A 27,923-nucleotide genomic window follows, 5' to 3' on the forward strand; every position below is an offset into this window, starting at 1 on the left:
CAATCAGATCACCAATACAGAAAACACAAAAACCTACAAATAAAGAGTCGCTACATGCCACAATATACAATCCTCTTCAGTCTTCTTCTCCTACAAGTTATGACACGGAAAAATCCACAAAGCTGTAATTCATGAACGGTCCACTCTACATACAATCTGTCAGTCTCCATGTGATCACAAAACAACATGTCCGCAACTTCAAATCAGTCTTAGTGTCCCCTGCTGCCGATTTTCTGAATCGAGCCGAAAAGTTTGTCTACTTCGCCGGCGCCGCCATGATTGAAAATCATGTGATTGCATTCCTGCGCGCTGATTGGCCAAAGCTCGAAACGGTGTTCATGAACCTTACGTGCCGTGCTGTTTTACCTACAGACTTTGTGTACTACTTGTTTAATTTCCAACCCTTCCATACCATGGCACGGTGTGCTGTGAGCCTTTAGTCCCGTTTTTGTTACTCATTTTGACAGTACACATTTAAAACATTGGTGCGTGGTGGTTTCTTGCAGACAAATTCAACGTCACTCACCTCTCAACCAATCAGTGTGCGGCAATGCATCATGTGATTTCCAAAATGGCAGCACTGGTGGAGGAGACTGGAAGTTTTCTTCTTAGTAGATTAAAAAAAAAAAAAAAATGACTGTTTGGATCAATATTATCGACTTGAATTGAGCAACATGTTGGGCCGAGTAATCTTTATTGATTCATGATCAAAATAAGGTTGGTAGACTGGCTGTGGAGCTAGCGGTTTACGAAATACTTGACTTCTAACACGGGAACCCCCAGCTTTGGTATTTTACTGTGTCATAACTTGTAGGAAAAGAAGATCGAGGAGGATTGCGTATTGTGGTATGTAGCGACTGTGCAAACTTCTGATGAAAATAACAAACCTCGAGCAAACAGTGTAAACAGCAAAAACCATAACCATACCCAATATATTACTAACAATATATTACTACAATATATCACTAACCATCTCATCTCATCTCATTATCTCTAGCCGCTTTATCCTGTCCTACAGGGTCGCAGGCAAGCTGGAGCCTATCCCAGCTGACTACGGGCGAAAGGCGGGGTACACCCTGGACAAGTCGCCAGGTCATCACAGGGCTGACACGTACAGTGGTGCTTGAAAGTTTGTGAACCCTTTAGAATTTTCTATATTTCTGCATAAATATGACCTAAAACATCATCAGATTTTCACACAAGTCCTAAAAGTAGATAAAGAGAACCCAGTTAAACAAATGAGACAAAAATATTATACTTAGTAATTTATTTATTGAAGAAAATGATCCAATATTACATATCTGTGAGTGGCAAAAGTATGTGAACCTTTGCTTTCAGTATCTGGTGTGACCCCCTTGTGCAGCAATAACTGCAACTAAACGTTTCTTGTAACTGTTGATCAGTCCTGCACACCGGCTTGGAGGAATTTTAGCCCATTCCTCCGTACAGAACAGCTTCAACTCTGGGATGTTGGTGGGTTTCCTCACATGAACTGCTTGCTTCAGGTCCTTCCACAACATTTCGATTGGATTAAGGTCAGGACTTTGACTTGGCCATTCCAAAACATTAACTTTATTCTTCTTTAACTATTCTTTGGTAGAATGACTTGTGTGCTTAGGGTTGTTGTCTTGCTGCATGACCCACCTTCTCTTGAGATTCAGTTCATGGACAGATGTCCTGACATTTTCCTTTAGAATTCGCTGGTATAATTCAGAGTTCATTGTTCCATCAATGAGGGCAAGCTGTCCTGGCCCAGATGCAGCAAAACAGGCCCAAACCATGATGCTAACACCACCATGTTTCACAGATGGGATAAGGTTCTTATGCTGGAATGCAATGTTTTCCTTTCTCCAAACATAACACTTCTCATTTAAACCAAAAAGTTCTATTTTGGTCTCATCTGTCCATAAAACATTTTTCCAATAGCCTTCTGGCTTGTCCACGTGATCTTTAGCAAACTGCAGATGAGCAGCAATGTTCTTTTTGGAGAGCAGTGGCTTTCTTCTTGCAACCCTGCCGTGCACACCATTGTTGTTCAGTGTTCTCCTGATGGTGGACTCATGAACATTAGCCAATGTGAGAGAGGCCTTCAGTTGCTTAGAAGTTACCCTGGGGTCCTTTGTGACCTCACCAACTATTACACCTTGCTCTTGGAGTGATCTTTGTTGGTCAACCACTCCTGGGGAGGGTAACAATGGTCTTGAATTTCCTCCATTTGTACACAATCTGTCTGACTGTGGATTGGTGGAGTCCAAATTCTTTAGAGATGGTTTTGTAACCTTTTCCAGCCTGATGAGCATCAACAACGCTTTTTCTGAGGTCCTCAGAAATCTCCTTTGTTCGTGCCATGATACACTTCCACAAACATGTGTTGTGAAGATCAGACTTTGATAGATCCCTGTTCTTTAAATAAAACAGGGTGCCCACTCACACCTGATTGTCATCCCATTGATTGAAAACACCTGACTCTAATTTCACCTTCAAATTAACTGCTAATCGTAGAGGTTCACATACTTTTGCCACTCACAGATATGTAATATTGGATCATTTTCCTCAATAAATAAATGACCAAGTATAATATTTTTGTCTCATTTGTTTAACTGGGTTCTCTTTATCTACTTTTAGGACTTGTGTGAAAATCTGATGATGTTTTGGGTCATATTTATGCAGAAATGTAGACTATTCTAAAGGGTTCACAAACTTTCAAGCACCACTATAGACACAGACAACCATTCACACCTACGGTCAATTTAGAGTCACCAGTTAACCTAACCTGCATGTCTTTGGACTGTGGGGGAAACCGGAGCACCTGGAGGAAACCCACGCGGACAACATGCAAACTCCGCACAGAAAGGCCCTCGCCGGCCACGGGGCTCGAACCCGGACCTTCTTGCTGTGAGGCGACAGCGCTAACCACTACACCACCGTGCCGCCATCACTAACCATACCCAATATATTAAATGTACATTATCTGTATGTTTTTAAACAAAAAAAAAACATGTAATAAGCCTTATAACATGTAATAAGAAATTAAGCTAAAAGAAACGATTTAGATTTAAAGATGTTTCCCTTTGAAATACGCTGATGGAATGTCTGGCAGTCTAAATTTCAACTGCATCTGATGACGTCCCAATGGACTTTACAGCTGACCAATCAGCAGCTTCGCTTCACACTAGCAGATGCAGTGGAGGTGTACACCGTAGGGCCTCTTTCGTCTCCGTCTTCGCCTCCTTATTTTCTTCTTTTCTCGGCTTCTTTGTTTTCTTTTTCCCACTGCGCCCAAACATCCCCCTCTGCTCATTCCCTCTCTCTGATTTTCCCTCCTCTGTTTACCAGTTTCTTTGTTGCTCACCTTATTTTGTCATTACATTATTCTCTCTCTCTCTTGTCTTTTATCCCATCTTGTTCAGCTCATTGCAATCACTCTGGATTTCCTTCAGGAAATGCAAATGCATCGTAATCTTCTAAAGGTAGCCCTTGTTTCCTACTGTTCCTCTTGCAGCGTCTACACGAGAGTACGGTGTCACTGGCGTCCTGTGCCGCTCTGGGTTGCTTCCTGAACACGACAGGCCCTGAGTGACAAGAAGCAGACATGTTCCCCTGAATCCCCTTGGCCCTCGCTCACTGTAGCCGTGCCCTACTGACGCCACTCACAACACAGGAGCCTTACACACATTAAAGCGTCAGCCATGCCAGGTCTTTTCCCATGGTTAGATTGCATTACACCTTGGAGAGAGAAGAACGAAAGAAATGAACGAAAGAAAGGAGGAGGGGGAAGAAAAGCTCCAACTTCTAATGCCACTCCTGCTGCACCGAGGCCATAATGGTGGTCATTAAGTGAAAAACGATAACTCAAGCAGATAAAACATTTTTAAGGCCATAGGATACACTCCCCTGGCATTTTTCAAAGATTCTCGTATGAAGTAGCTGAACAATAGATGAAAAGATATGAAATATAAACATTTCAAAAGATGAATATGCATGATGAATTTCGATATTTGATGGATTAGGTTCTCAAACGTTAAAAACGGAAACATATACAGTATCGAGTCTCCTCTAATGCGAGTGTTTATATACTTTAAGACACAATGAACACTGATACAAGATGTTCCTTTCAAACCCCAACTCCGAATACCACAAATTCCTCACGTCAAACTTCAAAGCCAAATAGTTTCTTGCAATTCGAGAGAGCGCAAGCCGGCCGGATGGGAAACACTTAGTTGTGACGGAGAAGGTAGAAGTGAGTCCTTTACATCCTGATCAGGGATCTGAGATAATGGATGGTCTCTCAGATCCGGTACCGCTTAAGAAGCTGCCAAAATATACACGCTAATGATTCTCCGTGTTTTATATAGCAATGTACGACTTCAACATTCATAATTTATTGATATCATTAGGACCATGCACAAGTCATTACGGAATGGTCCAAGTGTCCAGCTCGGCCAATATAAAACAAAGACCAAATTGTGTTCAAAGAGTGTCTAGGTCAGTGTTATGTTACTTAAGTGGTTTTCTTTCTTTCTTTTTTTTTTTAGTCTAAATAAATTTTAACTCCAACAATAAGACTCAATACAAGTTGCTTTGGGGTTACTGGAAAATATAAAATGAGGACAAACCCCATAATAACTCCTGCTATTGTGCCAGTTAGTCTAATAGTGAAATAATAGCCACAATTCAAAAGATCTGGATGCTTTAGTGTTTCTCCCTTCAGTTTAATACCGATTGGTTATGTGGTGTGAGGTCTCTTGGTTGGTTGTATAGTGGGAAGACGATTAGCAGCTTAGAGTTTAGTGTGGAGCTGAGTGTTCACTAAAGAGATTCCTGACTTCTGCGGCACAAAGGCCCAATGGAAACTCCATTCATAGGCTGTGTGCAAACAAACTGCAGCAGCAGCAAGGTTTACACACAGGATGGGGTGCTACAGGAATAAGAAACAGTGAACTGATGACGTGTCAGATATACGAGTCAGATAGAGGAAGTCGTCTGGCTGGGACTCCCTCCCTGCCTCCTCTCCGAGGTTCTCCTGTCCTCTGAACACAGATTACTGCTCACGTGTTCTGCCTGTTTTATGTCATCTGTTTAGTAAATCCAGAAGCATCCTGACTTCACTCATCCGAAGCAGAGAACAGGAATTGCGTGTCTTTGGCACACCAAAACATCTGCTGCTAAACATTTCCCATTGCTCTTGAAAGGTGTCAAAGCCAAAAATACATCGGCATGTAGGATATAAAAGCCTAATATATTTATACACTGAGAGAAAATACGTATTACTGAATTACAACTTGGCCAAGCTGTACTAAGCTCTCACACCACTGGTAGTATTTGGGTGGTCTACTGCCCTGGGCCTCTCACCCACACAAATCACAGGCTAATTGTTGTAATTCTACACACGATGATGGTTTTAACCCATGCAGCACGAGAGTCAGTGCCACTAAACTGGCTTACAGGTGATAACAGAAAGTGACCTGGGTGTCAAACTACCTGAAAATGCCATACATCATCAGTTCTACCAACCCTCCTGAGGAGCTCTGAACAAAGTCGTTAGCTTTGTCTGTTGATGAAAGAAGGGTAAAAGAGAAGGTTAGTTGTACGCTTGAGAAAGCAGAACAGTTAAGCGGAAGTCCTGTTGACAGCTGCTGAGAGCTCCTGTTAACCTTGAGTATCATGGGATCATCACGCTTTTGCACATGTCTCCCTTCAAAAGGTCTGATCTAATCTCTTTTTACAGTTCCTGAGGCTGGAATACACCCCGGATGGGATGCCAGTCCATTGCAGGGGAGCATGCACGTACAGTACATCCACACACCTATTCACAGCTAGAAGCAGTTTAGCATAGCCATTTCACCTACAGGCATGTTTTTGAACAGTGGCAGAATGATCCAGATACAGTAAGATAAAATGGAAAGGATGTAGAAAAACAAAACAAAACGTGGCAGAACAACGGTTTATGGATCCGGCTAATCAACTCTGGCATGAAATTCCCAGAACTGAACCGGTAACGATGCCAGTGCTTCCTCCTCAACTTCAACAAGCAGCTTCCACAGATTAGCCAGACCATCCTAAAATGGGACAAATTTTTGCTCAGCTATGTTGATTATTATGTATTCTTTGGCTGTCAAAAGGCTATATTTAACTGTTCCCATAAAGGCTGTAAGTTTTGGGAATGGCCTGGCCTTGGTGGGTGTATGTGGACAGCGGAAGTTTCTGTTCTCCTCAGACAGCTCAGTGTGTTTAAGGGCAGCTCTGGTCACAGTTGTCACACAGCCCAGGATAAGAATAGGATGTGTTACGTTCTTAATGCAAACACGGCCATTCCCACGTTACGCAGGCTGGTGTCACTTGTTGCGTTTTTCTTGTCTACTAATGAAAACCCCTCCCCTTTCAGAACTTCCCTGAAGACTAAAAAAAAAGAAAAGAAAAACAGCCCACCAAAGCTCCCCCAGTTCACTCATCTCCCAGGCATATGTGCATTCCTTGTTTATCTTCAATTATAAATAACTTTGGGAAGATGAGGATCAATACTTTCCCTGTGACCAAATAAAGAGTGGGAGCGTGTTACGACCGAACATTTTAACGATTCTCATCTTTGTGACTTTTCTCTATGTGCTGTTCCCATGGCCCTTCAGAGAGTGTATTGTGATAACTGCACCACAATCAGTATAGGCTCAAGCAGTTGAGAAGGAAAGCATGTGAGAGAGACAGAGGCTTCACTCTGCACAACACGCAGACTGCTTTGGCTGTGCATAATGGCCAACACGTATCTGACAGCAGAGACATGAGGTTACCGCTCCGAGTGCTTGCCTTGGCCTGAATTCACGTTCACATTTCCTCTGGTTTTCTCTCAAAGATGCAAAGCGCTTTTCATTACAATATGAGCTATAATTATGACAGGATTGGAAACTATAATTGGATTGTGAAGGAAAAAAAGTTGTCAAAATATAATTACAACTAAAATATGGAGAGAAAACACTAGAGAGCCAGCACTATAATACCATCTGGTTTTTGTACCCAAAATAGGAAAGAACAACATGAAAACCATTACTTTATGTCAAGAGTTTTAGATTGGTGGAAAATTATGTGGAGCAGTGATCCTCAACATGAAGAAAAGAACATTTTCTCTTCTTATGGACCGAGTCAGAAACTGAATCTCCTCCTGATGCTCAAGGAAGAGAATACAAATACGCAGTGAAAGAAAATGAAAACCAGTTCAGCACAGTATAGAGGATTCCCATAACATTTCCCCCCGATCTGTGGTGATCCCCACCCTTCTGTTTGTATTCTACCACCCTATTAAAATTCACCCCACATACAAACCAAACCCCAGCATGCTGTAGAGTTCTTGTTTGAAGTGGCAAAACACACATGAGTAATCCACAGACAAATAACCTTATGTCCAACACGTCTTACAATGACGGTATCCGCAAGGATGACGAGGCACTCTGGCTACAAGCCTTTCAATTGTCAGTGCATTACATAACATTCACTCTCAGCACACTGCAGTTCAGCTTCGCCTGGTTACTGGACACCACAAAATAAAACTAATGTTCTGATTTTCAAAACACACACATGGTCACCAGGCAAAAAAAAAAAAAAAAAGGGAAGTGGTTCAAGGCAAAAACCACGATAACTAATTACAAAGCACGCACTATACCTGACATTGGCAAAGAGTGTAGCTTGGCACTTGTGTTTTTCATTATGACCTTGACAGTCTGTTAGTGTGACAAAGAGCATGAATGTGAGGAAAATGCATGCGGGAGGAAGATAGAGGACTTACGCATGTGTCTAAGAAACAGCAAGGAGGAGAGACCATTTAAGAGTGTGTGTTGTGACAATGTTTTTCCACGAGAGCAGCAATGACAGCAGGCTCCTTTGTTTAGGCAGTGTGAGTGTGAGCAGAACTGATGTCTGTCTCTTTGCAGGCTCTGATTTGTCTCAACCGTGTACCAAAACAGCTACTTTGTAAATCTCATCCTTGTCTCTTTCGCATGTTGTTACTGGAAAGATCTTTTTTCCGCTCATCCTCAAACTCTTTCCTTCTTGTTCCATTTTATGCTCACGTGATTCGGTGAAGAACAGGACACAGGGAAAGGAAGGAGCACAAAATGGACAGACGAAGAGAGATGAAGAGCGTGAAACAGAGGAAGCAATGCAAGTCAGAGAGAGAGAGAGAGAGAAAAAGAGAGTGTGTGTGAGAGAGAGAGAGAGAGAGAGAGAGAGAGAGATGTTTAGGCCATTGGTTGGGGCTCTGACATTAAGCAGTGCAGCGTGCGGAGCACGGCCCAGCGGCCCCTCTAATCTGGTCTGATTTATGGAGCGCTCTTCCTCTTTTGGGGAGGGCCTCCAAGCCTGGAGACAGCCTGGCGTCCTCCCCACAGCCCAGCACCAGCCCAGGACACATTGCTCAGATCAGCTTCACACACACACACACACACATATATATATATTACACGTTATCCCCCTGCCCTCCAGCACTACACCAGAGAAAGCACTGCATCACTGACACATCCATACACTCATGCACAAACACACATAGACAGTGAGTGTGGAATATATGCAGAGTTTGTTTCACATAATTATACACAGATGACAGTGGCATGTATGAAGTCCTTTACCACGAAAACAACACACTTTAAGAGGAACCAAACCTCTGTAATCTATATCATAGAGGAGAACTGGATACCAAAGATACTTTTTCCACACACATTCTCACCGTCTTAATAATTGTCACTCCCACATGGGAGAGGGCAGAGGATACACAAATTGGCCGCTGACAGCTGGCTCTGGCCATCCTTCTTGAGGAGACTGTGAAATGTAGCTTGATGAATGTGAGAAGGGTGTGCTATCTGCTTGGTTTTCTGCTGGCTTTGACACTTGCTGATACAGCATGGCTCATTCTTCGCCATTCATCAGAAGATACACAGACATCTTAATACACTCAGCGTCATTCGCATGCTCTGGAGTCCAGCTCTCTAAGCCTCATCTGGCACGAACGCAATCCAAGTCTGTTACATAGGAGAAATACACAATACGCCTCAATACTTTTGTACATAATATCATTGAACACTAATTAGGTTAAGCTACACCAATACTTCATAGCTTCAGTGTAAGTCTGTCGATAAATCTCGACTCATTAATACAGACAATAACATGCAATACACTTTCCATAAGCTGCCATGCTGTCAGTCCCCTGGTGTATCTTGGAACCACAGCAGCTTCACACCGGCAGTTCTACATTAACACTAGTCTATTGGGTTTGCTCTAACGACGTCTGGAGCCATCAATCTCCATTAGACTTGTGTGTCCAAGCCTTGGCAGCCATTAGCTCCGTGGACCCGTCTAAACACATACATGCAGGCTGGCCTCACACCCATCGATCCTCCACACACCTTTTTACTGGAAGCTCGGCAGCGGCCCGAGCCGCCCTGAGTCAATAGCACTTATGCCAGGCCTCCGCACTTGTGGCCAAGCACTCACTTTATTTGGGAGCATGTGGGTGCATTAGTGCCTGCACTTGTTTGGATTAACGGCTTGGAGCTCCTGCAGAAGCTCCTCTCTCTCAGGCAGAGGTGAGTGTTGTTATGAGACACCGAAACCGTGGTCTATCTCAGGCCTTGCATAGCATCAGTAGAGAGCGTTTCACCTCTGGATGACATGCGATCACAAGGCACACCAAACATTTTTAATATTATTCCGAGTTAGTCAGCCATTTCTGGTACGCTGTGATCAGTGTACCTGTAAACCATCTGGTATGACTAACAGAGTGATCAGAGGAAGACAACAAAAAGAGGATAAACGTTGTTCTAACCCTCAGGTTGTCTCTTCTTGCATCTGGTTGTCTGAGCAGACGACGGGAGAAATCTCCTGCAGGTGGCTCCTGCTGCGTTTTAATTGTTTTCGGAGGGGGATCAGCGTGTGATTCAACTTTTTAAAATGAAATTGGCGACATAATAAAGCGCAAGTCTGCGAACAGGCAAGGAAGTTCAGACAGAGTTCAGTGCTGAGCTCTGCTCCCCAAAAGCCCTCTCATCCTCCACCTCTGTAGTAGGGGGGCTAAGAAAAATGGATAGCATCTCTGGCAGGGAAGAGTTACTGTGTGAAAATCGCCTGTTTTGCTGTGCTTTCTGGTTCTCAGGGCAGCGCGGGAGTTTTGGGAGAGTGAAAGCATTGAGACTTTGACTTCAGCCAAGGAGCCTAATTTTAACCTGCTGCTGTGTGTAAGGCCCTGCTGGGTCGGTGGGAAGTTGCAGAGAAAGCCTGACCCCTATGGCAGGAAGAGATCCGGCCACTTCTAAGTGTAACTGTGTCTAAGAGTCTCATGGGATAGCAGCCTGGCAGAACATTGAGTCTTTCTTTCCCACCCCTTCATACAGTAATGGCTGTCCTGGACCACATAGCCAGTGGTTCCCAGGCCTGTGCCCTTCTCCAACAAGCCAGAGTGCAGCCTACTACAGCTTGGTTCGCCTGTTCCCAAGCTCTGACTTGAAGAATCCAGTTCCTGAGTCTCTCATCACCAACAGCACTGGATTATGTGATCAGATGCTGAGTTCTGACAGCTTATGTGTTGGCCTCATTGTTTGAGGTGAGACGGTAAGAGGCTCCGAAATACAGGGTCATCTCCCTCCACCCATGCGCAGCAGCACGCCTGCAGCATCACCCCTTTTGCCAAATCAATTTAATGAGGCACCATGTCCGGGGGCCTTTGTTAAGGTGTCTACTGATGTTCACGGTGTCCCCACGTGCTAGTGGTGAGTGTGTGAATATAATTACACAGTGTGACACCCTGAGAATGGGGACAAGCGATGATTGCAGTCAGTGTGGCATCAGAGGGTGTTCATGTGAGAAGTGCAGTGAAGACACCTCTAGTACACCGCCTCACTGACTAACCAAGGTGTCACAAGTGCTTTCGTTTCATAAATAATGGCTGCATTCATGGCAGAGGCAGCTCAGCCTCAATGCAGGGGGGTATGGGCATAGATTGTGTGTCCGAGGAGGTGTGTTTCTGGCCAGACAGTGAGAGCCATTGTAGTGAGCTGACCTGCACTGAAGAGATGCAAGAGAGAGAGAGGGGAAAAAAAAGGTCATGCTGAGTTCTATGCTTTTTAATCAAAAGAAGCATCAGAACTGACACACTCTGGCAGCTGGGTGTATGTGTATGTGTATGTGGGGAGTGTGTCACGCTAGGCTTTTCATCACACATCTCTCCAGTGATGGCTTATGATAGGCTGCCACACACAAAAATCCCATCTGGTTGCGGAACGATAAGTGCGCTGTTGAGGTGGCGGTAAGGGTGAGGTGATTCAATTAAGGTGTTAGATCAGCAGTGAGATAACCACTGTGCAGACTGTACACAATCTTTCTTTACTGTGTATTACTACAATGATGTTTTTTGACCAAAAAATGTTGGACAGTCACAAAATTGTCACCAAAAGAACATTTTGTCCTCACTAGGAGCTAAATACAGTACATGCCCACGAACACATTCAAATGACACTGCATCACAGCAAATGGTGGAATGGTTGTGTAGTATACAGCTCCCACATCTGAGTGACTCTAGAATGGCACTGACGGCACCCTGGATGTTCTTTGCCAAGGCCTGGGAGCAGCTGTTGGGGTTTCTCTTAAGTGTAGTGTGTTCCTGTGGCCCTGTTGTTCAAATTCTGAAAGCTTCAAAGCTGCATTGTGAATATAATGGCAGCGTGAAGGAGCCATATGGAGAATCGGCAGACACCAAAACGTAAAACACATGGATGAGGTTACATTTTGAGACAACAGATATACCGACAACAAGGCTTCACATGTTGGATCTAAAAGTCTAAAGTCCTTCCCGCCCCATGCCCTGGTCTTCCCAGGCAGTCTCCCGTCCCAGTACTAACCAGACCGTTAAGGCGCATTGGGCAGCGCCAATCTCCATAGTCCTCGGCCTCTTGCCTATACAGCTAGGTTTACAGTGAGGGGCTAGTTCTCTGGTAACCACAAGAGTTTGACTCCCCACTCGCATCTGTATTACAACATGCCTTGCCAGACAGCAGTAGGTACCATTTTTATGATGGTCTTTGGTATGACCTGACTGCGAGTAGAACTTGTGATCGCCCAATCAAGAGGCAGACATGCTAACCACTAGGCCAAACATGGTGGATGGCTTCGACAATGAAAAGTCCAGTTGATAAAGGTCTAAAGTTATGAAGTCTTGCTGCAAAGAATTGTGCAAGTATGCATGTGACTATCAAGAACACCAGTACACCAAAGCACTTAGGATATGAACGATACTCTTCCAGGTAGCCATTCAAACTTGACACTTACGTAATCTGTCTGATTACCTGTACGATGAAGTCTCCCTGGCACAGATGAAGTTTAGGGACCTCTTGGTCATCACGCTATGCAGAGGTCATTAGAGCAGAAGCAGCACAGTGGGCAGCGCTGAGCAAGAGGAGAAGACAGAGGCTAAGACTGGGTGTTATTTATTCAGGGTGGCATTCATCTCTCATTGTGAGCAATGGCGTGTCCTGACCCCAACATGACAAGGCTAAATGTGGCAGTGAGAGGGGCCAGGACTCATATTTGGTTCCCATGCTGTCATATTTACCCTATGCTATTTTGGACATCCTCCGTGATCTCTGCACCCAGCGCTGCTTGCATCCTCTCCTCCCCTCTGAGGCCTGGGTTATGTGAAAAGCCAGGGAGGCGAGAGAATGACCAAACTGGCCATTCCAGCATCCGTGAAGTTGGACTGCTCCCTATGGTCCATGTGGCCAGAGAAAAGGGAGGGTGGTTTTTCTGGATGTGAGATCTGCTTCCTGGCCGGGTGGTTATACACAAAGACCCTGCTAAAGGCTGTTTCCTATATATACTGCCTTTTCATAACAGTCTTTCAGAGTTTCCTTCCTCTGCAGGTAGGTTTGGAAAGACAAACCTATCTGTTCACTCAAAGCGACTTCTGAATCTTTTACTCTACTTCTGGTTTTACGCTCTACAATTTTTCTTGACATTTTCTGTCTTTTTCAAAGTCTCTTCCTCTGTGAATTACTCCTTACCTCTCGTCTGTAATTGGTGGAGCATTTGGTACCCATCAGTAACTTAAACTCCAAACAATGTTTTATTATTGTTTAGTAATATAACCCTGAAAGCACCAGATGAAAGAAGCAATTTTATTGTTGCTGGGCTCTAAGTAGACTTTTTGACCCTTTCCTCCCACTAAAATACGCATATAACATGGATACGGATGTCCGCTCTAGGTCAGAAACCAAGCTGCTGTGTGTGTCCATCCGTCTGTGCTGGAAACTGCGCTATGATATCTTGATGAGTTGCATTCTGCTGCCTGATCAAAGCACTCTACAATCTTCTTGCTAATTGCACAATTATCTTCAGAGTGGCTCTAAAGCCAAGACTTCTTTATGAGGCTGTGTCTAATGGCAGTGGCTATCAGTGTTTGCTTCTTGTCTTCTGATGCACCAGTACAGGCCTGGCTTTTAAAAGGAGCAACGTAGCATCGGCAGCCTTTAAAGGATGTCTGTTTTACAGAGGCTGCCAGGTTAAACCCCTCTAAATAAATCTGAGCAAATGGAGCTGGTTAGGTGGTCCATACATCCACTAGCTGAGGCAGAGGAGGACAGTTCTGAAAGCAGAGTGGATGCATAAGGAAGAGAGAGTAAAGAGAGAAAAATAGTTTTCTTCTGAGAGACATATAGTGTTATGAAGGCAAACGGTAGATTTTGTCTCCTCTGTTGTCAACACAGTATTTAATAATAATAAAGAAAACACCTGGAAAACAATGCTTTACAGTTTAGCCCTGGTCCTCAAATAGTGTGAAATGCGATTACCACCACAACTGCAGCCCAGACCTCAAGTCCACAAGTGGGATTTATTCCTCTCCATGACATGGAGGTCAGAGACCAAAAATACATTTCAGAGCATATGGATTGCTGCCAAATGCCATGAAGCACGGTGTAAATACGAATGTAGATAGTCACACTGACGAGGCAGGCAGACTTCCCACTCTTTGCAGCCTCAAGGACACAAGGAGTCGTCTGATGCAACTCACGTCAGAGAAGTCCTCACCGTCCAGAACTGCTAAGCCGTAGGGCTGGGCGATATGGAGAAAAAAAAAGATCTCGATATATTTTTGCTATATCTCGATATACGATATATATCTCGATATCTATGCAGGAAAAACAACCCCCAAAAAATAGACACACCAAATTCAGCAAGGTGTTTTTTTTTATTGAAGTGCAAACAGGTAGGCAGCCAAGTGCCTAGAGGTAGACAGGTACTAGTAACAAAGTGCTTGTGCACCATTTTTAACATGAATTATCAAACCAAGGAAGTAGTATATTGCCTTATTTTAATTACAAACAAAGCCTGAGGGTAGGCAGTTCTTATAAAGTGCGTCTTAAACGTTTAAGTAACAAAAAAACCCCTCATTTCATAAATAATAATTTGACTTATAGAAATAATACATATTGCCTTCCTTTTCCTTAAAAACAAATCTCAAACTCATCTCACTGCATTAACTCTCAGCCTGGCACACTCCTCGTACAAAAGTTTGTGGCGTACCTGTAAATGGTTGAACAGGTTCGTGGTGCTCGATGCTTTGGTTGCCACCAATTTCTTGCATTCCCGGCAGTAGACCTCTTTCTGTTGTTCGTCCGACGGTTTAAAACCAAAATATCTCCATATAATGGAGCCATTTGTCCTTTTTTTTGGTACGAGTTCTGCCGCCTCCGGGCTTTCTGTGGGCGCCGCCATGTTGAATGAGTTAACACGCCGCCTACACGCGAGGGGAGGGGGTACAGACACGAGAAAGAGGCGGGGCGGGCAGCACCATAGCACAGTGAAGGAAATTAAGCACAGTGGCGAAATCATATTAATTTAGAGCATTATCTCGATATATACGATATGCCAAAATCTTTTTCGTGTTCATAAAACATATCGATATATCGCAAATCTCGATATATCGTCCACCCCTACTAAGCCGTCAAAACACACTCGGCCCCAATGTGTGGGCTTTTGAATGGACAGCACCCTGCTGCCACAGTCGGAATGGTGAAGAGACTGACCTAAACCCAGACGACCAATGGGGCACAAGTTTAGTCTCATACACTCATTAAGGCAGTCACTTCTAATCCATCAGACCATGAGCCTAAATGTTGCATTCTACCCGAGTAAGCACATGGATGAGGATTTTAATTTGAGAAGAAAGAGGAGACAGAGGCTGTGAATCCAATTATCTACGAGTCAAAAAAAAAAAAAAAGCTTAAATCTGGCAGCCTTTGTGGAGCCACTGAGAAACAGCACTTCACACACACTATGCACTGTGACCCCAGGATTTGTCACACTAATTCAATCCTTCTGTGTGGGATGAAATACGTGAGCCTTAATTGTACAGCAAGGTAACAGCCTCTCTGGTTGGGAGAAAAGTGAAGGCACTTACTTTGGGCCTGAATATCCTTTCCAATCCATCTAATACTTTTATAATAAGCTTTTGGAGGGAACAATGAGAATGTGTAATCTTCTCAAACTTCTTTCCAGGTTAGTATCAAACAATAGGCCAAAAAGTCACTCAGATAAAAATCAGTGACCACAGATAGATTTACAAGGTCAAATTAGTCTGAAACAATCTGATTAAGGTTCGCCAACACAGACCCTGCTGCTGAGTATACCAAACATTCATGTTAAAGATCAACTAGCCAATCACAGACACTTGTATAATTGTGAATAACACTGGCAAATTAACGCACACATCAACACTTCCATCCCCTACACTCATCAAATTTAACAGTGGATGGTGGACTTCAGGTAAAGCAAAGCATCAGCACTATATATTTATAATTTCATACAAAGTAAAAACATTCTTCCAGAACTTCTGCGAAAGGCATATGTATAGTAAATCTTTGGAGGAACAAAAGTGAGTGGTGTCTCACTCACTCAGTCAGTCTCACAGATGTTTGGTATGGAACTGAATCCGATTAACTTATTGGTATAAAACTTGTATGTATCTTTGTTTTGTTTTCCTCACAATATCCTCCCACATGAAAATTGAGTGCTTAAAAAGCAAAGAAGTAGGGATGGAGAAGCCCAGATGGTGGATGGATAAGAAGAGAGGACAGGCCAACTCTCTGGATGGACATGAAAGAGTGAGAAGACTCCAAAGCAGACAGAGAGAAAAATTTGCCCTCTGAATGTCTCGATGCGTCCCCAGGCCTTGGTAATGTTTTGCGCAGACTAGCGTTCGAAGGACATCTGATAGCTGCTCGCCCAGCTGTTTTAATATTTAGTTTCTGTGTCTCCTCGTCACCCTTTTGCAGATTACCTACAAAGGCTAAAGATTACACCAAAAAGACAACAACAAAAAACAATCTAATAAAATGTAATCTTCCAAGCTCTTAATCCTCAGTGGTTAAAAAAAAAAAAAGAGTGGCATCTTTGTCTAACCAGCATACAACAGGCCAAGCTGCCTACAGCAATGGACGTCATCCAGCGTGGCGAATGCACAGGCCAGGCAAAGAGGCCGAGACTTCAACTGAAGAGGTCACACTCTTTCTGTCTCTCTGTCACAAAAACACACACTTTGGCACTGTGCTAATAGCTGATGAGGCCGAGAGGGCATACTGCCTGGAGGCACACAGCCGCCTGCAGCTTGTGCTCTGATTTAGGAAAGGCCTGAGGGAGGAGCAGGGAAGGATAAGGTTACTACCGTGGTGTCCAGTCCGGCAGTTCTTCCCTATCTTCACACACACACAGCCTATGTTCACTAGCCCTGAAAAGCTAGCTCCTTCTTGGTAGGTGATCATCAAGTCCTGTTCCCTCACTGATCAGACCAGGGGGTAAATCTGAACTTCAACTTGCCTGGCAAGGAGCATGGCTGGCCCACACACAGGGTCTACAGGTGGCCTCTCTGTCGCGGGCGACCCCCTGACCCCCGAACTCAGAACTACCCCAGCATATGCTGACACACAGCTCTCCCCTAGCACATGGCTAGCTCTCAGAGCCACATGCCAAAACAAGTACTGCCCACCTTTCGCCACCTCTCCGCCTGGCCCTGCTGACGTCTTTGTCTCCCTCCGTCTCTTTGCCCCAGCTCCCCGGATCTAAAAAAAGGTTCACTCTTGGTGTTGATGAGAGAGGGAATGGTAAATACACAGACACGGGAGGTTATGAGAGGGTGAAAGTGTGCTGATGAGTCCAGAGCATTCACGCCAGCTCATGACCGCCGGCTGACCTGCCATACTCAACAGCTGCTGTGTTTGAAGTTCCCCATGGCAGCTCACATTTCGCTCAGGGACTTTTCCTGACAATATTACTCAGAGGAATAATCTGCTGTGTTGAGTTCTTTGGTATCACCCAACCCGATTCTACTGCTGCTCAGAGTTTAGCACCGGCGACTGATCCAGCCTGATCCGGACACCTCGCTCAGACTTCAACACGCCATTACCAGGAAGGCCACAGTTACTTCTGAGAAAAAGTATACACTAGCATTTGTGTAAACACACACACACACACACACAAATGGGCAGATGGAGGGAGACAGGTTAATGCTTCTGCATCCTTATGAGAAATGAGGTGTGGTTTGCTCTTAGCCTGTGGGGATCTACTCCTATTCACACTTACAGGGTTCCATCTATCACCTTTAAAGGGGTTGGCTCATTCTTCACAGAAGCTTCTGTGCTTAGTAGCGAGTTGCCATTTTCAATGCCATTGATATTCCACTGCATTACATTCGAAAAACAATGTGGCAACATCCGAGGCCATTATAATGTGAAATTGAAAATATTTTGGAAAGTAATTATATTTAAAATTATTTCAACTGATCCATTCCGTTTTCACATGGTTATTCTGTTGTAATGGACCAGAACTTTTTAATTTTATTTTCTTTCTTTTTCAATTTTCATTTTCTGTGTGTTTGTGTAGTTTGATGTTTGTTTGAGTGTTTTGTCCACCGGTTGTGGTGTAGCTCCGGACCCAGTTTTGGGCGTCTGTTCCATCCAGGCCTTGGTTCGCTGTGGGTGATGCCTGCACTCCCAGCTGTGGACTGCAGTGAGCTCGCTGCTCATTTTACATCGTGGTTGTCCAGTGCTCTGCGCTTTAATGCTTGGCGTGATGTTCCGAGCGATGTTGCTCGGTGGTGTCGTGGCGGCTGTGCAGGCGGTTTGGGACACACCAGCGCTCTGCGTGGCGGAGCTTCTCTGCTCGCTTTGTGGATCCATGGCGTGGTGTTCGGGCGATGTGTTTGACGGCGTCACGGCGGCTGTGCTGGAGATGTGGGACTCGTTTTCATGCGCCTTTTGGTGGGACTGTGGCTGCTACACCACGGGAATTACATCCTGACCCCTACTTGGTGGACTTTTTACTTTTTATTTTGTATTATTTATTCATTTTTTTTTATTATTATTTTTTATTTTATTTATTTTCTTCGTTTATAATTGTAAAGCGTCCTTGGGTTTCTTGAAAAGCGCTATATAAATTCAACTTATTATTATTATTATTATTATTAGAACTGGCCTTGTCGTCTCATGGGCAACCATGAAGGAAAGAAAATATCATACATACTGTGTTCAAACTTCCATGTATGACATGTGGATGAAGAAAAAAAAGTTGGAGATGGGATTAGAAGGGATTACTAACAGTGAATTTGCAGTATTCGGCTAGGTGAGCGCGCACAAAGAAATAGAGCCAGCAGAGTAGTGGTCATGTACTTTCAAAACACAAAACACAGGGGCCTGTATGTAAACAAAACAATTAACTGGATTCTGGGAAGGGTGACATGGCCCTTTGAAGGTAATATTGTCTGTTACTCTGGTGGAAGCCTTAAATGTTCTTGAACAAATAAAAGATTCCATTTAGAACCGTCATACACACACACACACACACACACACATTCTATTCACATTTACTGGATATGAGCAATTGCGCGCTCTGATTGGCTACTCTACTACTAGGCTATCAGCTCATACACCATGAGTCAAGAAAAATAAAATGGCGGAGCGTGTTGCTGAACCAACCGAGGACAAAATAAAAACTCTACTCGAAAACAAAACCCCCAAAATTGTTATCAAGTATTTAAAAGAAACAGAAATAGATAAAAGAATGTAGTTTTTTGTTTGTTTGTTTTTTCTCCCCAATATCTCTTGTTCCACACTCCAGCCCAGTCGGTGGCGGTAATGCATCTCTAAGTTGGTTTGCCAATCGCCAAAAAACCCTAAAGAAAAAGAAGAAAACCCCCAAAAATACCAAAAAAAAAGCAACAAAATATGGAATAAAAGTATTTGATGGTAAGAACGTCCATCCATCCATCCATTATCTGTAGCCGCTTATCCTGTCCTACAGGGTCGCAGGCAAGCTGGAGCCTATCCCAGCTGACTACGGGTGAGAGGCGGGGTTGGTAAGAATGTATCTTTTTTATTTTTCAAGAATTATTATTATAGCATTTTTCACAAATTACTACAGTCATTTCGCTGGTTTGTTTATGTTCTAAGCGGAAATTATTTTGTTGGATGTTTTGTACACACACACACACACACACAGGGGCGGCACGGTGGTGTAGTGGTTAGCACTATCGCCTCACAGCAAGAAGGTCCCAGTTTGAGCCCCATGGCCGGCGAGGGCCTTTCTGTGTGGAGTTTGCATGTTCTCCCCGTGTCCGCGTGGGTTTCCTCCGGGTGCTCCGGTTTCCCCCACAGTCCAAAGACATGCAGGTTAGGTTAACTGGTGACTCTAAATTGAGCGTAGGTGTGAATGTGAGTGTGAATGGTTGTCTGTGTCTATGTGTCAGCCCTGTGATGACCTGGCGACTTGTCCAGGGTGTACCCCGCCTTTCACCCGTAGTCAGCTGGGATAGGCTCCAGCTTGCCTGCGACCCTGTAGGACAGGATAAAGCGGCGAGAGATAATGAGATGAATTAGAACAACACTTTAGCCTGGGTCTCTTGAATATGTACATATTAGTGGAGCTATAAATAGTACAGACCTTTGATTGGTCACGTGCAATCATTCCAGAATGGTCACGAGCCGTCACTGGAGTCTGACAAAACCCTAGCTAGCTAAAATGGTTTTTGGACCAGCATGGCAGTCTTCACTAACAGAGTCTGATAAAATTCTCCTGAATCCAACAATCTGCAGAGTTCTATTTGATCGCCTGTTTTCCGCCTCCTGATATAAAATCAAATCTCGAGGAAAAGGTAAATCAGAGCTTGATGTTGCTCTATTACTGCTATAGACGCTGATCAGTGTTCACACCAGTACTGCGCAGGAAATGATGTCACCACCTCCAGAGAATCCGTTTGATTTTTACAAGTAGCATTAAAACACATGGTACATATAGCAATTTGTGAGGAAGTGTGCAAGTAGCATCCTAGTACAGGGGTCTTCAATCCTATCCGCAAAGGGCCGGTGTAGCTGCAGGCTTTCACTGCAGCCAAATTGGAGGCTCACTTGATTGTTGATTGGAGACGAGGGTGAAATGATTAAACAAGTGAAATCAGGTGTAGCTCCTGCTTGGTTGGAATGAAAGCCTGCAGCCACACTGGCCCTTTGCGGATAGGATTGAAGACCCCTGTCCTAGTGTCTACATCTTTTTTTTTTAAAAGATATTTTTTGGGCTTTTTTCACCTTTATTGGATAGGACAGTGTAGAGACAGGAAATGAGCAGGAGAGAGACGGGGACGGATCGGGAAATGACCTCGAGTCAGAATCGAACCCGGGTCCCCGGATTTATGGTATGGCGCCTTATCCACCTGAGCCACAACGCCCCTCTAGTGCGTGCAGCTTAACTAAAACACACAAGATGCAGCTTTTTCCTCTCAAGTGCCTGGTGGTTACTGTAAAACTCTGTATATACACACCTTCTAATCGTCATGTCTCTTCAAATTGTTTGTTTTACCGTACATTGGACATTTTTGATGGGGAGAAGTTTGAGATATACTCTGATGTGAAACTGCGGAGTGCCCAAACAAAATGGATAAAGGTTGGCAGGTCTGCTATGGCATGGACAGCTCTGTCTTCAAATCTGAACCATAGCACGCACAGCACTTTCTGGGAATGGAAATGCACACACTGTCTCTCTTTCTACCTCTTATGTATAGTGAGTAGTTAATGATAAGAGCATAGCTTCCTGGTAGCGATGCCCAAGGCAAGAGTGCAGCTCCAGTCTGTTAATGGTACAAGACTAAGAAAACAGCTCCAGCACCTAACAGTCCTGGAATAATGCACCTAGCCTGCCACCTTATAACACTCACGCCTGACTGACTAGCCGTTCTCTCTCTCTCCCTCACACACACACATAACCAGAAACATTAGAACATATTCCTAAAAAACAGGCCCTGTAAAACTAGGTAACAGCACGGTGCGATTAAATATAACAGATAATAAATGTCTGAGAGACTAAATTAATTACATCACAGTTCTCTGTGAACAAATGCTTTATGGACAAACGTTTCTCGGCTCACCCGACAATAAAGCAGCATCTTCCTTAAATGGACCCTGTGACATTCCGCACACATCATGCAGTGAATCTGAACAATTTTTCACTTGATGAAAAGCATCAGCACTGTTATATTAGCTTGAAGAAACCCCCTCATTCTCCTACTTTCACTGTACAGCTGAGCCATCATAGCTTCACTCACATGTATGTACGTGTAAAATAGGTACAGCTTGAATAAGTAACAGACAATTCTATGGACGTCTTTGCTGCTAGCATTAAATACAGTGCTTTGCAAAAGTATTCATCCCCCTTGGTGTTTGTCCTGTTTTGTCGCATTGCAAGCTGATGAATTAAAATGGATTTTTAAAGGGTTAGCACCATTTGATTTACACAACATGCTTACCACTTTAAAGGTGCACATTGTTTTTTTTATTGTGACACAAACAATAATTAAGATGAAAAAACAGAAATCTGGAGTGTGCATAAGTATTCAACTCCCCCCCCCATCAATACTTTATAGTATATACTTTTGCTACAATTACAGCTGTAAGTCTCTTGGGGTATGTCTCTATTAGCTTAGCACATCTAGCCAATGGGATTTTTGCCCATTCCTCAAGGCAAAACTACTCCAACTCCTTCAAGTTACCGTAGATGGGTTGAGTTGGTGTACAGCAATCTTCAAGTTATGCCACAGATTCTCAATTGGATTGAGGTCTGGGCTTTGACTAGGCCATTCCAAGACATTTAAATGTTTCCCTTTAAACCACTCCAGTGTAGCTTTAGCAGTATATTTAGGGTCATTGTCTTGCTAGACCGAGAACCTTCGTCCCAGTCTCAAATTTCTGGCTGACTCAAACAGGTTTTCCTCCAGAATTGCCCTGTATTTAGTGTCATCCATCTTTCCTTCAATCCTGACCAGCTTTCCTGTCCCTGCAGATGAAAAATATCCCCACAGCATGATACTGCCACCACCATGCTTCACTGTAGAGATGGTGTTCTCAGGGTGTTGGGTTTGCACCACACATGGCATTTCCCATGAAGGCCAAAAAGTTCAATTTTTGTCTCATCTGACCAGAGAATCTTCTTCCATGTGTTTGGGGAGTCTGCCACATGCTGTTGGGCAAACTCCAAACATCAGTTTTTTTAAGCAATGACTTTTTCGGGCCACTCTTCCATAAAGCCCCGCTCTGTGGAGTGTATGGCTTAAAGTGGTCCTATGGACAGATACTCCCATCTCCACTGTGGATCTTTGCAGCTCCTTCAGTGTTGTCTTTGTTGCATCTCTGATTAATGCCCTCCTTGCCCGGTCTGTGAGTTTTGGTGGGTGGCCTTCTCTTGTCAGGTTTGTAGTGGTGCCATATTCTTTCCATTTTGCTATAATGGATTTAATGGTGCTCCCTGGGATATTCAAAGTTTGGGATATTTTTTATAACCCAACCCTGATCTATACTTCTCCACAACTTTGTCTCTGACCTGTTTGGAGGCTCCTTGGTTTTCATGTTGCTTGCTTAGTAGTGTTGCAGAGTCAGGGTCCTTCCAGAACAGGGTGATTTATACAGACATCATGTGACAGATCATGTGACACTTTGATTGCACACAGGTGGATCTTAATCAACTAATTATGTGACTTATGAAGTGAATTGGTTGGACCAGCTCTTATTTAGGGGTTTCATACAAAACGGGGTGAATACTTATGCACACTCCAGATTTCTGTTTTTTCATCTTAATTATTGTTTGTGTCACAATAAAAAAACAATGTGCAGCTTTAAAGTGGTTGGCATGTTGTGTAAATCAAATGGTTCTAACCCTCCAAAAATCCATTTTAATTCCAGCTTGTAATGCGACAAAACAGGACAAACGCCAAGGGGGATGAATACTTTTGCAAGGCACTGTAGATATTGCTTGTCCACTTGTGTTCTTAATAGAACCGACGACTGATCCCTCACAAAGCGTCTCTGTCCCGCATGCTGTCTCGACAACCTCTCCTCTGAAGTTCAAGTAAAGTTGAGAGGTGAGGAGGTCAAGGCGGTTCGGTTGCCAAGCCGTTGGGAAGGGGGCAGACACACATGCTGTCTGGACGCTGGGTTGGCGAGGGGGTGGTATGTGTGTGTGGACCCCTACTCTTCTCCTTTTATCCCTCACACTTCCGCACACACACATCACAGTCTCTCACTGAGCACTGGGCCCAGCTCCCAGAAACACACAAGCAAGCACAAACACATGGACATGTACCCAAGCAAGCAGACATGCACGGTATATCTCTCTCTCTCTCTCTCTCACACACACACACACACACACACACACACACACTCCTTCTCATCCACACTTTATACTCAAGCTTAACTAATCTTTCTCCAAACTCTCCCCAAATAAATAAGCGCACAAACCATGATGTATATGAAACTTTAGCTTACAGTTTACATTTTTTCCAGAGGAGGAAGAAACAGATATGAACTTGTGGAGTGATGCTCCATTTTCAGCACTGAACATTTGATAACTTTCACACACTTCTACTGAATGCATACTTCCTGATGGATATCTCCTGAAAATCGTCTGGGTGCTCTGAGAGGGAAAGAAATAAGAATCAGTTAATACTGGGTTTACCAAGCAAATGCTGCTGAGTTAAAGGTGTTGCTGAGCTCCAGTGTAAACTTCAGCCACTGTATCCGTAATCCACAGGCAATTAACCTAAAAAAGTATTTCAATTAATTTCCCTGGACTGAGAAAAGAAAGGAAAACCCATTTTTGACTTGTAATGAAAGCCTAAGCGTGTGCGTGCGTGTGCAAATACACACATACACACAGCACATTAAAAAAAATTGTATTAAATGCCTATTTGTCAGTAGAAAAAGGAAAAAAAAATCTAAACTTTACACAGAAAATTAAGTGTTACAAAGATTTTTTTTTGTGTGTTGGACTACTGTATAATAAGTAATAAATTCTTTTTCTGATTTAAAGCATCTTCAAGGCTGTCTAGGATTTTTCCAGGAGAGACAGAAGAACTAACAGGATTTCCAAGAAGCCTGGAACTAGCCAAGTTATAATTAACGCTGTTTTAATTACAAATTATTTACCGATGGCTCAGTGAATATCGGTGAATAGTAACTGAGACAAAGTCGAGGTTATTATTCACCGATATTCACTGAGCGTGAGGTGGATAATTGTTTCAGTATAAATACCTCAAGTGACTATTTTAAAAAAAATCGTATTAAAAAAAACCCCAAAACCCCTTTATTTGAAAGTTCAAAAGCGGCATGCAAATGTAAAGCGCAACTTGTGTCACTTATCTACGCCGAGTCATGTAAAATACTTTGTTTTGAAATAGATAAAATAAATCACAATTCCATCTTACCTTTTGAATAGTTTTGACCAAACTTCATAGCATCTTTAGTGCTTTTTGGAACAGAATCTTCTTTCATAATTTGTAATTCTTCCTCACTTACGGTGACAGCGATTGGCCAACGTTTTGCAGAGTCACTTGAGGTGATTATTGAGAAATAGTCCGAATTTCTTGACTAATCAGCGCATGTGATTTTCTATAGTGACCTCCATATTTATACTAATTATTTATCAATTATAACATTTTAATTAATTTTAAATTCAGAGGTACATTTTTAAATGTAATTTTATACTTTGTTGTTTTACTTAATATTGCACAAAATATTTAATTACTGGTGTGATTTTTTTTAATTCATTATTTTTAAAGTCACATGCACATCAATCCATCCATGCATTATTTATTCCGCTTATCCAACAGGGTCACGAGGGAAACCTGAAGTCGATCCGAGCTGACTCTGAGCGAGAGGTGGGGTGGGGTACACCCTGGACAGGTCGCCAATCTATCACAGGGCTAACACAGAGATGAACAAGAAGACTGACTGAGTCATCTATATCCCCTGCCCTATATACAAACTATATACCAAGCTTCAAGATATTATTTGTCACATTTTTCAAGCTCTGCTGCAGGAAACCAACCCGACCTCTTTACACTGACCTCAGCAGCCCATGACATAAACCCACCAGACCTTTGGTCCAGGTGAGCTAAAAATGAAAATTTCTCACACTTCTTAGTATCAAAAGACAAATATACATTACTTAATCAACACACGTACCAACTTTCAAAACCATACCACTCATAGTTTTCAAGTTCTGCTCCAGAAACAAAACCTACCCCAAGACTAACCTGAGAGACTAAATCTGAAATTGTTTCCATGGAAACATGAACAATTAAAATTTCTCAAATTTCTTAGTATGAAAAGGCACATCTACATCACCTTGTTAACATGTATACCAAGTTTCAAATCCGTATTATGAATAGTTTTCGATATATACTCCGGAAACGAACATTGGTCTTAGAAGCGAAGTCAAAATCTATTTTTTATGTAAAAATTTGAAAAATGCTTTTTTTCAAAAATCCAAAATAGCAAAAGGCACCAGTTCACATGTTGCTTGATATGTATACAAAGTTTCATGAAGATATCTTCAGTAGTTTTAAAGATATGGCCTGGAAATGAAAACGTGAACCGGATGGACGAAATCCGTTTCTATATCCCCCGCCAAACTTCGTTTGGGTGGGGGATAACAACTGTTCACACTCACACTAACATTCACACACTTATGGACAGTTTCAAGTCGCCAGTTGACCTCATCTGCACGGCTTTGGACGGTGGGAGGAAACCGGAGAACCCGGAGGAAACCCACACAGGCACAGGGAGAATGGTACGTGTATATACACACACTTTTTTTTAGCATTAACAAACCCCTCGTTTTAAATACTCTAAACAAGGAACATCTATACCCAAATCAAGAAATGTTTATTTTTATATGTTTACTGGGGCGGCACGGTGGTGTAGCGGTTAGCGCTGTCACCTCACAGCAAGAAGGTCCGGGTTCGAGCCCCGTGGCCGGCGAGGGCCTTTCTGTGCGGAGTTTGCATGTTCTCCCCGTGTCCGCGTGGGTTTCCTCCGGGTGCTCCGGTTTCCCCCACAGTCCAAAGACATGCAGGTTAGGTTAACTGGTGACTCTAAATTGAGCGTAGGTGTGAATGTGAGTGTGAATGGTTGTCTGTGTCTGTGTGTCAGCCCTGTGATGACCTGGCGACTTGTCCAGGGTGTACCCCGCCTTTCGCCCGTAGTCAGCTGGGATAGGCTCCAGCTTGCCTGCGACCCTGTAGAACAGGATAAAGCGGCTACAGATAATGAGATGAGATCTAAAACTAACCTAACCAGAAAAAGGCACCTGTATCACACCACATATTGATGTTAGTGGTATGTCGATGAGTGTTTTATCTCTAAGCTTAACAGTTTTACCCTCCAAATGCGCCTGCCTTTAATAAAGCACTCACTCAGAGTCCCATTAAAAGAATAAGCAGTTAGTTCCACAAAGATTTAGCTATCATTCTGTTTGGTGTTGAAAAACCTTAGACTGGCAGTGTGTATGTAAACAAAACTACAACCATTACACTCGAAAGCTCTGACGAGAAAGTTTTTCACATTTGTTTCTCCCTAAGGTTCAGTTGTATTCATGCACAACCAGGTGGAAACAGAGGCATTTTTGTGTTTACTTTAAGCAACACAGAAAACACATAAGCACATCTGGCACAAATCCTTCTGCTCGAAAAAGTAAATCCCGTCTCAAATTATCCAGTTTTGGAGCTTAATTAACAAATACCACTGAGTGCAGAATTCATGAAGATGTTTTACACACGTGTGTGTTTCACAGAAATAATTATCTACTGCTCAACTGCTCGGAGGCTGCAATCATAAACGAGTTTCACAAACAGGCTTTCGGTTTTCTCAGTACAAGGAAATGTGTTAAATTATTGTGTGTGTTAATGACGAGATGCTACAGATACTGTAGACGGAGATGCGAAACGATGGAGTATTGCTTTGATACAGTTCCATTAGGAAGAATCTTTATTCAGAAGACCTGTGTCATACAATATGATTTTCAGTAGGGCTCTGGAAAAATTGAATGGATAAATAAATAAATAAATAAATAAATATGGACATATACATCATAATAAAATACATAGAATCATTAAAAACTACACTTCAGTAAACAGTAAGTCATTCTAATAAATAATATAATAAAAAAACAACAACATGACAATGACAAAAAAAAAAAAACAATAAACCATGACCAAAAAAAAAACGTTTCATAGGCGGTTCTGGTGCGTAATATTTTTTCTTCGATTACAATCTCTCCACAGACAAACCTAGAGGAATGTTTTAATGTGAAGCCGTTTTGGCACGGAGATCTGCAAAAAAGGGGGAAAAAAACAGCACTTCCTCCTGACCGCTGGTGGCAGCATTGTACTAAGCCTTGAAAAAGAAACTGTACCACCAACATTATTCTGTTCTTCTCCTAGTTTGCTCATTTGTAAGAGTTCTATGCGGGATGAGAGAGGAGCCTGTACATCCCACCCTTCTTTCTGCCTGTTTTAAGCCGGGGCCCTGTTCCGCTGGCCCTGGAGTATTCCTCTCAACACCCCCATAAAGATGACAAAGCCC

General features: G+C 43.1%; 1 protein-coding gene across 4 annotated transcripts in view; it reads right to left on the reverse strand.

Moving 5' to 3' along the window:
- bcas3 (BCAS3 microtubule associated cell migration factor) overlaps nt 1-27,923 on the reverse strand; it is a 442,206-nt gene that overhangs the window by 68,526 nt on the left and 345,757 nt on the right. Inside the window, exon 24 of one of the 4 annotated variants that reach the window (XM_060944031.1) lies at nt 23,898-23,973. The exons of the other annotated variants lie outside the window; for them this stretch is intronic. Within the exon in view, the coding sequence (XP_060800014.1) occupies nt 23,912-23,973 (62 nt within the window). The 3' untranslated portion in view covers nt 23,898-23,911. Of the gene's footprint in view, nt 1-23,897; nt 23,974-27,923 lie in introns of those variants that run through there. 4 annotated transcript variants of the gene reach the window in all.

The sequence above is a fragment of the Neoarius graeffei genome, chromosome 17, assembly GCF_027579695.1.
Source record: "Neoarius graeffei isolate fNeoGra1 chromosome 17, fNeoGra1.pri, whole genome shotgun sequence".
NCBI classification, from domain to species: Eukaryota; Metazoa; Chordata; class Actinopteri; order Siluriformes; family Ariidae; genus Neoarius; species Neoarius graeffei.